At 35.7% G+C, this 12,254-nt stretch overlaps 3 protein-coding genes across 3 annotated transcripts; 1 reads left to right on the top strand and 2 right to left on the bottom strand.

The window, feature by feature from the left end:
* The first annotated feature begins 5,548 nt into the window (after positions 1-5,548).
* On the top strand, positions 5,549-6,045 carry LOC124914674 (subtilisin inhibitor CLSI-I-like). The gene is made up of 2 exons (XM_047455269.1): positions 5,549-5,655; positions 5,728-6,045. The coding sequence occupies exons 1-2, from the start codon at positions 5,610-5,612 to the stop codon at positions 5,925-5,927; spliced, it is 246 nt and encodes an 81-aa protein (XP_047311225.1). The 5' UTR covers positions 5,549-5,609; the 3' UTR covers positions 5,928-6,045.
* LOC124914683 (ribulose bisphosphate carboxylase/oxygenase activase, chloroplastic-like) lies at positions 6,021-7,786 on the bottom strand. The gene is made up of 5 exons (XM_047455282.1): positions 7,490-7,786; positions 7,315-7,420; positions 7,137-7,222; positions 6,427-6,899; positions 6,021-6,345 (listed from the first exon to the last, which is right to left on the bottom strand). The coding sequence occupies exons 1-5, from the start codon at positions 7,744-7,746 to the stop codon at positions 6,059-6,061; spliced, it is 1,209 nt and encodes a 402-aa protein (XP_047311238.1). The 5' UTR covers positions 7,747-7,786; the 3' UTR covers positions 6,021-6,058.
* A 619-nt stretch (positions 7,787-8,405) lies between these two features.
* Positions 8,406-9,869, bottom strand: LOC124910338. The gene has a single exon (XM_047450974.1). The coding sequence runs from the start codon at positions 9,867-9,869 to the stop codon at positions 8,406-8,408; it is 1,464 nt and encodes a 487-aa protein (XP_047306930.1).
* Positions 9,870-12,254: the final 2,385 nt, after the last annotated feature.

Here is a 12,254-nt window from a genome sequence, read left to right as displayed (position 1 = left end):
CCATGTAGCAAGTGAGAAGAGTGCACATGAGTTGTGGAAGAAGTTGAAGTCATTGTATGAGCAGAAAACAGCAGGTAACAAAACGTTTCTGATTCGAAAGTTAGTAAATCTGAAATTCAGAGAAGGTGCAGGTGTTGCTGAGCATTTAAATGAGTTCCAGAGCTTGATTAATCAATTGTTAATGATGGAGATGACCTTAGAAGATGAGCTGCAAGCCTTATTGCTTTTGGGATCATTGCCCGACAATTGGGAGACATTGGTTGTGACAATCAGTAATGCAGCTCCGAATGGTGTGCTTACTATGAGTATAGTTACTAGCAGTTTGTTCAATGAGGAGACAAGAAGAAAGTCAACTAATACAAATAGTGCACAAGCCCTTATCATAGAGAACAGGGGAAGAGCTGAATACCGACAACAATCAAGAGGCCATAGCAAGTCCAGAGGTAAATCAAAATCTAAGGGAAGACAGTGTTATCACTGTGGTAAAGAAGGTCACATGAAGAAAAATTATAGAGCCTGGAAAAGACTATAGAATGAAGACAAAAATCAGAAGAAAGATGATGAGATCAGAAATACTACAGCCACAGTAACTGCAGATGATGTAGTCATTATTTCTTGTGAAAAAGAACAATATCTACATGTAGAAAGTCACCAAGGAGTTGAGTGGATAGTTGATACAGGTGCTTGTTATCATGCTACACCAAATAGAGAGTTCTTCATGACTTACAAGGCTGGAGATCTTGGTACAGTGAAGATGGGTAATACTAGTCACTCGAGCATTGTGGGTATTGGTGATATTTGTTTGCAGACAGAGCTGGGACATCAGTTAACACTGAAAGATGTGCGACATATTCCTGATTTGCGTCTAAACTTGATATCAGGTGATGCATTGGACAAAGATGGTTTCAAGCATTACCTTGGTAGTGGAGAATGGAAGCTCGGCAATGGATAATTATTGTAGAAAAAGGGAAGTCATGGAACTCCTTATACCGAACCCATGTGAAGATACTCAAGAATGGGTTGAATGCAGTACAAGCTGAAAACTCTCTAAATCTGTGGCATCAACGTCTCGGCCACATGAGTGAGAAAGGGCTGCGAATTCTGGTGAGGAAGCTTCATATCCCCTCAACCAAAGATGAGGTTGGGGATCTATGTGACTACTGCCCTTTTGGTAAGCAACATAGAGTCTTTTTAGTCAAACATCAGAAAGGAAACATAATGTACTAGACTTGGTTTATTCTGATGTGTGTGGTCCTTTTGAGGAGGAGTCATTGGGTGGCAATCGATACTTTCTAACATTTAATGATGATGCATCTAGAAAGGTGTGGGTTTATTTCATGAGAACGAAATACCAGGTATTTAATTACTTTCAAGAGTTTCATATCATGGTAGAAAGAGAGACAGACAATAAGCTGAAATGTCTTCGCTCTAATAACGGGGGAGAGTATACCTTCAAGGAGTTTAAAGCATATTGTGTAAAATATGGAATTCGACATGAGAAAACAGTGCCTGGAACTCCACAACACAATGGTGTGGCTGAGAGAATGAATCGCACCATTGTAGAAAAGGTGAGATGCATGCTGAAGATGACAAAGTTGCCAAAACAGTTTTGGGAAGAAGCAGTTCGCACAGCTTGCTATCTCATAAACAGGTCACCCTCTATTCCTTTGAAGTTTGAAATACCATAAAGAGTATGGTCAAAAAAGAATATTTCATACTCGCATATAAGGGTGTTTGGATGCAAAACATATGTGCATATTTCAAAGGAGCAAAGATCCAAGTTGGATGATAAAGTAATTCCATGTATTTTCCTTGGGTATGGAAATGAGGAATTTGAGTACAGATTATGGGACCCAGAAAAGAAGAGAATTATTAGATGCAAAGATGATGTGTTATTCGAGGGTTAGAATAGGATAAATCCAGAAATCATTGAGAAGTCAGAGAGAGTTGATGAGTCTATAGAACTCATACTAATTCCTTCACATGTACAATCAACGGTAACAGATGAAGATGAACCTAATGAAGAAGACACTAAGGAAACCTCTGGCATGAATGGTAGTAATGATGATGAGACTGTTTATGATGTTCCTGAGCAGGGGGGGCAACATCATCAAGAGGAGCCAGAAGAACCCCCATTAAGAAGGTCTGAAAGAGAGTACCAACCTTCTAAAAGGTACCATTCTTCAGAGTATATACTATTGACAGAAGAAAGAGAGCCAAAAAGTTTTCAGGAGGCACAAGTTCATAAAGACAAAGCTAAGTGGCTGAATGCAATGAAAGATGATATGAAGTCATTGCAAGAGATGGGCACATATGAGCTGGTAGAACTTCCTAAGGGCCTAAAGGCATTGAGAAACAAATGGGTTTTCAAGCTAAAGAGAGATGAAAATGGAGAAATTATGAAGCATAAAGCTCGACTTGTTGTAAAGGGTTTTGGACAGAAATAGGGCATCGACTTTGAGGAGATTTTCTCACTAATGGTAAAGATGACTTCCATTCGTACAGTGTTAGGTCTAGTAGCTAACTTAGACCTTGAGCTTGAGCAACTTGATGTAAAAACTACATTTCTTCATGGTAACTTAGAAGAAGATATCTACATGGTGCAACTAAAGGGATTTAAAGTTAAAGAAAAGGAGAACGAGGTTTGTAAATTAAAGAAGAGTCTATACGGTTTGAAACAAGCTCTGAGATAGTGGTACAAGAAATTTGACACTTTTATAATGAGTCATGGGTACCAGAGAACCAAGACAGATCCGGGTGTTTACTTCAAAAGATTTTCTAATGGAAAGTTTTTAATCCTTTTTACTTTATGTTGATGATATGTTGATTGTAGGACATGATGCTCAGATAATAGCCATGTTGAAGAAGGAGATGTCCAAGACATTTGACATGAAAGACATGGGCCAAGCACGTCAGATATTGGGAATGCAGATTACTCGTGACAGAAAGGCTAAGAGACTTTGGTTGTCACAAGAGAAGTACATTGAAAGGGTGTTTGAAAGATTCAACATGCAAGGAGCAAAGGAAGTAAGTTGTCCACTTCCTAACCATTTTAAATTGAGCAAGAAGATGTGTCCATCAATAGAGAAAGAAAATGATGAAATGTCAAGTGTTCCATACTCCTCAGATGTAGGGAGTTTGATGTATGCAATGGTTTGCACTATGCCAGATATAGCGCATGCAGTCGGTGTGGTAAGTAGGTTCCTCTCTAATCCAGGAAAACAACATTGGGAAGTAGTGAAGTGGATTCTTAGATATCTAAGAGGCACTTCCAATTTGTGTTGAGTTTTGGAAATGGTGAAGTTGTGTTAGAAGGTTACACAGATGCTGATATGGCTGGAGATCTAGATCATAGAAAATCCACTTCGGGTTATGTGTTTACTTTTGTAGGGAGAGCCGTGTCATGGCAATCCAAGTTGCAAAATGTGTGGCTTTATCAACAACAGAAGCAGAATACATCGCAGCAACTGAAGCTGGTAAGGAGTTATTGTGGATGATTAGATTTCTCCTAGAGCTTGGTATGCAACAAGAAGATGCAATTATTTTTTGTGATAGCTAGAGTGCCATAGATTTGAGTAAGAATGCTACATATCATTCCAGAACTAAGCATATTGATGTGAGATTTCATTGGTTAAGAGATGTAATAGAAACCAACAGATGAAGCTGAAAAAAATCCACACGGATAAGAACCCATCAGACATGTTTACGAAGATTGTTCCAAAAGACAAGCTCGAGCTCTGTTGTCGGCTTGTCGGCATGAATACCAAGTGATGACTTGAAGATCGGTGTGCCTCTCTCCGTGGGCTGGAGGGGGAGATTGTTGGGCCTTTGGGTCCAGCCCAATTATGCATTTAATAAAACAAGCAAAACCTAAGAATGCTGCTCATTCTATCACTTCTAGAGAGAGAAGCCATTCTGCAAAGAAGAGAAGAAACAGAGGGGAAGAAGAAGAGAAGGAGGCAGTAGATCTCTTACTTTTTCACCTTCAGGTTCCAATTTTTGTTGTCTTATATCTAGACTTGCTTGAGTCTAAATGAAATTGGTTTTCTATGTTTGTATGCCTCAACTTTGGGTTTAAAGTTGAGAAAAACATTTGTATATGTTTCTTGTTTATAGTGAAATTTGCTGGTTGGCCCCGTAGTTTTTTACCCTCCAAGTTGAGAGGGTTTTCCACGGAAATCTGGTGTTGTTTTGTTCTGTGTTTGATCTTCTGTTTTAGACTTAGATAACTTGTGCATTTACCCATCTCACATTGCTAGATTACAGTATAAAAGTAATTTTCGTATCAAAATTCTAACAGAGATTATCTATTATCTCTCGATTTTTCATACGATGAAAAAATCGGAAGTTATTTGAAAAACTTTTGATATTTCCCTTGAGTGAAAAACCGAGAGATGATCTATTATCTCTTGGTTTTTCATACAAGGGAAAAAACGAAAGTTATTTGAATAACTTTCAGTTTTTACCTCGAGTGAAAAAACGAGAGATGATCTATTATCTCTCGGAATTTTCTCTAGGAACAATACCGAAAGTTTTTCAAATAACTTTCGATTTTTCTCTCTAGTGTCTAAACCAAAAGATTTATGAAATTACTCGGTAAACACCTAAATAGATTTACCGAAATTTGTTATACCAACGAATGTCGAGAATTTCATAAACTTTTGGTATTATGGTTATACCGACAAATATAGGATCATTACTGAGAGATCTACTCGCAGTAATGACCCATTTTCACTAGTGTTACCCTCCGGTAATCCAATCTGCTTCAGCGTATCTGTTGAAGGTAACTGATGTTACTGGAATTGCATTTCCATGTACCCATGAGTCCTCGAAAAAACTATATTGCCTCCTCTTGCATTTTCTTTTGCCCCTGAGCAATCTCTCCCATTATATTTTTCTAACATAACCACCTGATTTCAAATGTTTCTAGCCGGTCATTTCTTGAAGAAGAAACCAGTGTTTTTATCCCCAAGAGTAAGTTAGTTCTGTCACGATTTATGTCTATCAAAATTCTCCTCAAGAGAGCTGAGGGTCTTAAATTTCTTGAGTGCCAACTTTTCCATAGCATTTAACTCCCTCAAGTCTCTGCTACTAAGAATCTGGTTTTGAATATTCTCAAGATGAACTGTAGTAGTAACAAATATTATAAAATTTGACCCGATTGAATTTCTGCAATTAACCTATCAACTTCATCGAACAATGATATGATATTTCCGGATTCAAAAAATGAAAATGACTATTCAGGTATTTCAATACTCATTGATGAGGCCCCTGTCAATTCGACTCCTAATTTATTCACTTCTTCTAAGATTAGACCAAGTAAATTGGTTACTTAGTAGGCTGTATCAATGTTTTAAAATAAGTCAATGTTTCATTCTTAAAAAAAATTGAGCATTGACTTATTTTACTCGACTAATAACTGAATTAATAATTCTTTTTCACTTATTAAATAAAGGATAGGCCGGCAATTTTATTTTATTTTAAAAAGTCATCTTCAATCCTTTAAAATACGAATTCCATGAAACAACAACCCACCACCTCAGGCTGCCTGGTAATTAATTTCTATCTGTCTCTCTCTCTCTCTCTCTCTCTCTCTCTCTGGAGTTAACATGGCAGAGGAGAAGAACCCAGCAACCACCATTGATGAAGAACCTAGTAAGTTCTATAAAGATTCAATATTTGCCTTCTTCCTTTCCTTGACTAAAAAGGGCATAATTAAAACTGTAGTTCCTAAGAAAACATCATGGCCGGAAGTAGTCGGACTTACCGCCGACGAAGCGGAGAAGAAAATTAAAGAAGACATGCCAACTGCTCATACTTTTGTACTTCCTCAAGGTAGCCCCTTCACTTTGGATTACCGCATTGAAAGGGTTCGAATCTTAGTTGATTCCACCGGAAAAGTTGCCCACACTCCTCACGTCGGCTGATTTACACACACTCTCTCTGTCTGTATGTCAATATTAAAATAAAACTACCAATGGTGTAATCACTTTTCAATATTATTTGCAATCTCTTTATTACAATCCTAGCTAAATGGGTACTTCATTAAATTCAAATCCTAACCATAAAAAGTTCCTTGCTTGATAGCATCATCATTAGCATCTCCAAGGGCAGATTCTTTAAGGTACTTATCTGATAATTGAACTCTCTTCACGTTTTCCTGTTCCTTAACAAGCATTTGTCCGTACTCCATCAACTTTTCCATCGTCATCTCCGGCGGATCAAACATCGGTGGATCTTCCCTTGAATTCACAAGCCTCTTCCCGACATTCTCCACACCAATACTAAATACCCATTTCATCAATTCATCATCATACACTCTTGCCCTCACCGCACCAAAGAAATCTACACATACATCAAACAAACAAATCAGTATCAACTATCAAATCAGTCATACATTCTAGTTTTTTTTACTATTCTACCTACCAATTGATTGACCCGGAAATGAATCGACAAGTTTAGCAATATCATCTTTGGAGATATTATCAGTGATGAAGATACCATTACAAATACCAATCATGTCGTCTCTAGTAGGAGACCAGTAAAACTTCTCCATCCGACCGTCGCGAATGAGGGGAGCGTAGAGAGTGGAGAAGTCGTTTCCTGTGACGATTATGGGTACTCGAGGATTGTCCTGTTTATTGTACATTCCTGGAAGCTGAACATTTGTTGGGTTATCGGCTATGTTCATGAGTGTAGCGTTTACCATCTGGTTGTTTACAGTGTATTGGGTTGTACCACCCATTCTTCCGGCACCGGCATCTAGATCGTTGATGAATAGAACGCACATTTTCCCTTTTCTTATTATTTCTGATGCCTCTCTGTACCTTTGCCTTATTAGCTTTGCTGGTTCTCCTGCATTCCCACTTTCTAACTCTCCCGCACTCATCACAATTGGGCTGCAATTTTTTTCATTGTAAAAAGAAATGATTCTTTGTTCATTAGGAAAGGGTTTATCTAATTGGAATGATAGAAAGAAAACCCAATTCATCAATTGGTCCTGATTTGATTGGTTATGCTTCAACAAAACATAGATTTTTGGGATCAATTGGATTGGTTGTGCGACAACAATCAAACTTAAAACCGATTGAAAGATGATCTTGATTACCCTTAATGATAATTTATGGAGTACTTACTTGATTCCCATTTTAGCAAAGACAAGCTCACATTGGAATGATTTGCCTTGGCCCTTTCCTCCCCATATACCCAAAATAAGAGGGACCTTTTACAGCCAAAAGTAAGCAACTTTGTTACTTTCTAAAGTTAATTTTGGATCAAGTGTTCCCAAATGGGATCTATAATCAGATTGCAGACCTTGATATTGGGCAAAGTGACAAAGTTCTTGGTAATCTGGATAACAAGTTTCTTCATGAATGCAGGGGCTATATACAAACCATCCATGGTATTGTCAAACTTATACCTAAAAACAAATGTTATCATTAATAACACTATTTTTTATGGTTCTCATAAGAGTTTGATCAAAACTTACTGGCGAAGACCATGGCTTATGTACTCGAATGAACTCATGACTGCATGATGTGTTCCACTTCCTATCGGTGCTTGGAATAAGGAATCAACCAATCCTTTTCCCCTCGTGATGTCTTGTTGATCGTCGGATACATCGTGCACTAGCCCCTTCCATCTGTCGTTATCTGTCTGCTTCTTCTTCTCATCAACTTCTGCTACGATTTTGGAGTTCCTGATCATGGTTCTTGATGAATTCACTATCTTCAAAGCATTTCCCATGAAGTCTGATTTGGGAGGTAGTGGTCTTGTTACAGATTTATACCCATTCAGATTCATCTGCAATACAAAGTGACACATACATTTCAACTAACACTAAGAGGTTTAGTCGGATCAAATGATGCTGGCGATCGAAGCAAGAACGTTAAAGAAGAAATACTAACCATTGATCTATTGGAAAATCCGATGGCAGAGATAGCAGCTACAGCCATTTTTGATTTGTCACAACTCAGACAGCTGAAACTTTAACAGAAGATATATATATAGTATTGTGAAGCAGTATGGAGGTGATGAAATATGATAATGGGGTTGTCAGAATAATTGAAATGGTGAAAGTGAGAAGTAGACATCTATTGAAGATGAGATGGCGGGATGGATATGGTTTTGTTGCGCCCAAGACATGTTGAGATTGACTTTACTTGTTTAATTGATTCAATTTAAATCATTCTAAATGAGAATCGAACTCGGTTTTCAACTCGTGGAATTGATAAAATGTTGAGCAAAAATGAAGAAGAAACAAATGTATACCCTTTGGACTTTTCCCCACAACCCTAACCAGAAATACAGCAATTGAACATTATTAAATTATCCAAACAGACAATCAAAATGTTTGGTTTCTCTAAAGATTCAATCTCTGAACAATATACTATAACCCACTAAAATTATCTGTCAAGTGAAATACGACTGATTTCTGCAACTGAATCTTGATCTTCCCCATCACATCTTCGATCCTCATACCAACAAACACAGCTTAAACCGACAAGAACCTCGGCTATGGCTGCCTCCGTTTTGACCTTATCAGAGAAATGCAATGTCTGGAGTAACAAAACCGATGGTTTGAATTCAAATTTCATCTTTTCAAAGCTTCTCTCCGATTGCCATTTAAGGGTATCCGTTGCCACTGGTTCCAACCATTTCAATATCTCATTCACAGCATCCCGCCATCCCTTCGCCATATTCTCATCACCACCGTTCTCCGCCGCTAATCCTCCTGATGTCTTCACAATTTTGCTCAATTTTTTCCGAATTACTAACTTCAAGTTTTCCGGTAACATTTCATACAACGATTGTCTCTCATCTTTCCCAATAGAACAATCCATTTCCAAATATCTTTCCGCCGTAACTATCACGTTCGCGTAACGTATAGCTAATCCAGAACCCCCAACCGTTGATGGGTCTGCAACATGGAATACTCTGTTGTTTTCCGGCGAGCTAAAGATCGACTTTTGACTATGGAATCTGACCAAATTTGGCTTTGCAGACATCGGAATCGGCCCTGATTTAGTGATGTTAACCCGACGTGGCTCGAGAAGACAGTATTCCTGTTGATTCCTAAGATTCTCTCTTTGTTCCGGCGACCGGATGTTTTTCAACGTTACACGAGGGAGAGACGAGTTATACGGGCCGAAAACAAAGCAAATTCTTGCATAGATAATGCAAATCGTTCTCGCCATTAATCCAACACTCCGATCAAACGATTGACGCCAAAGAGAACTAGACCGAAAACGCCGCACATCTTTCCTTTGTAACGCAATCTTTTGATTAAAAAGATCAATATTTGTCCGATTCTGCTCTCCATTCTTCTGCTTCCAAAACTTCATCCTCTTTTCAGAAATCTCCATCTCCGCTAACCCTTCTAAAGACGAATACAAATTCGATGTAGCCATTACCAACCTCTCCATTTTCATTACCTTTTTCTCAATCTGTTTAGACCCATAATCCAATTTACCCAAATCGATTATACCCAATTTAAGTTCATTAAAAACAATATCAAATCGATTAAGCCCAAAATCAACACACTTAAGACCCAATCGTGCAACCGTAGACGCAGCGTTCTCAAGATCTTCAAGGCGTTCAGAGCAAGCAAGACTAAGGAGAAATGAAGGATCTTTGGAATTCAAAAAGGATACACCTTCTGTATTCATACAATCCTTAAGTTTAGACATTTCATTATCGGATAATGATCTGTAAAGAGAGATTAATCTTGACATAGTCTTGGCTGTCTCGAATGAAAGGATACCGAGATGAGGAGATGATGAGTAAACACGTTGTCTTAATTTCTGGGTGTTGGGTAAGAGATTGGTGGCTTTTGAGAGCCGATCAATTGCATTGTTGAAGACAACCATTATAGGAATGGAATGGAAATGGAGTTTGGGATTTGGATTGTTGATATAATCTACATATTGGGTGGAGAGATATTGGGTTTATATATATGTATAATGTATGAAGTTATTTGAAATTCATAATAAGGAAGATGAAGGGAGACGGTGGGGAAAGGGAGGAGGGAAGGGGGGAATTGAGCGGAGGAATCGTGTTTCTTAGTAATTTTGGAATTCCGCGTTGTTTGTACAGTTGGAGTTGGACTAATCAAGAAAGAGAGAGAGAAACTGAAAAATGTGACAGGTGGGATTAACTCAGAGGTGGAAGAAGAATCAATTTCAAGGCAATAATTAAAAAAATATATAAGAGAATAATAATTTAAGAGACTTCATGAAATCAAGATTAGTTAATTGATTGGTCTAATAATTAATTAATATATATAGCCATGTTCATATTGTAGTCGGATTTTTTAGATTCAATTATTGCATAATCTAATAACTATTAATTAATTCACCTCCCCTATTTTTTATTGTGAGATATCAGTTAATTTGATTATTTGATTTGGAAATATTATTGTTTGTATTAGTATTTTCTCCAAAATTAAAAGATAATTATTTTCATTTTTATTGATAAAACTTTTGTGAAGTATTATTGAAATTCATTTGGTGATATTCAAATTTTTGGTTAGTTACTGAAAAGTTTGGATTGATGCGGCTGATATGCCTAAATATTTGGGTTATCATCCCAAATATTTTTTGGTAGATTATTTGGTTGAAGAAAAAATTTCGAACTTTCAATAATTATAATTGTTCGATGCGTATCATTCATAATTATTTATTATTATGTCGCTTTTTGAAATTCGTTCAGAACGTTTTTTCATATTTTTTTATATTTTTATTTTTATGTCATGTTTTATTGTTGTGTTTAAATGTTTTTTTTCATTTTTAATATACATAACCTTTATAAAAATAAATTAATAAAACTTTAAGATAATTTGTCAAAATATAGAGTGTTTTGTGAAGTATAACTGAAATTTATTAGGTGATGTCTGAGTCATTGTGTGTAGTTGTTGAAAATTTTAGATTAAGGTGTTTGATATAAAAAAATCTATATATTTTGGTTATCTCCTGATTATTTTCTCATGGACTATTTGTTTGGAGAGTAATTGTCGAACTTTCGATAATAGTAGACTAATAATCGTCCGATACGTATTATTCATAATATTGTTATTACGACGTTTTCTGATATTCGATTTGAAAAACAAGTGAAGTGGGTCGGAGAGTTAATTGTTCTTTTTTAACACCTACGAGTTCGATAACCTTTCGGGCAACTATTATATTTTCATATTTTTGTCTTTTTTTCTCCTGTCATATTTGTATTTAAATTATTCTCATCCTTTCTTAAATGATATATATATATATATAATTTAAAAAAAAAAAACATTTTAAGTTAATATAGAATGGGACGAATTGAGTAGAAAATTACATTGATGGATAAATAGTATATATTCAAATAACTTTTGTGTGGGATTTGTTGTATTTCTTAGGCATAATAATAGTTTTAACTCTTTTTTCTTGGTCATGCAAGTGCACTATATAAAGTTTGTTGCTTTTGTTATTGTATCTACGTTTCTTGATGCTTGTCCCACAAATTATAGGTTATAGTGTGAATTAGTTTTATGCCTTTTATATCAATTTCTTTTATTATTCTCATTTGTCTTCTTGTATATATACGGGAATGGACTAATTTATACAAATTCTTCAATGGAATTTTAAAAAATATATCCTAACCCTAATGAATTCACATTACCGATAAAGTTAAAGTAGAAAAAAAAAATGAAAGAACTAATATAGTATATGTTAAGATAATGTTTTAAATCTTATAAATGAATCAATCAATTAATAGTTACCATAAGAAAAACCAAAAAAAAATATTACAAACAGTTAAGATTTTATCTAAAAAAAATGTTTCATATTCAATTTTTATTATGAACTTATTATGTACTGATTATAAAAAGGTCGTCACTCATGACATTAAGAGTTCATACTAGACTCGGGAAGAAACCTAAATTACAACAACAAAATCATCGATCATCACAATTTCACCTTAGAACAATATACAATATTTCATATTTTTTCTTTTTTTTTAAATGAGAAACTTTTCTTTTTATTTTCTAAACGTGAAGTACCGTTACCTCACAACTATGACATCTAATTAAATTTTAACGGTTTAAGTGAGAATGAAATATGTGACATTTAATATCTTAGTAATCATTTTTATCATTTGAATTATCAAAAATAATAAACTTTTAATACATTAAAAATAAATAAAGATCACAATTGAGAATTTAATTAGTCTAAATAGAGTTAGTTAATAGACGAGAAGTATGATCGCCAACATGTGAACTGAAT

This window comes from Impatiens glandulifera, chromosome 1 (assembly GCF_907164915.1).
Source record: "Impatiens glandulifera chromosome 1, dImpGla2.1, whole genome shotgun sequence".
NCBI classification, from domain to species: Eukaryota; Viridiplantae; Streptophyta; class Magnoliopsida; order Ericales; family Balsaminaceae; genus Impatiens; species Impatiens glandulifera.
This window is presented reverse-complemented; position numbering and strand designations above follow the sequence as displayed.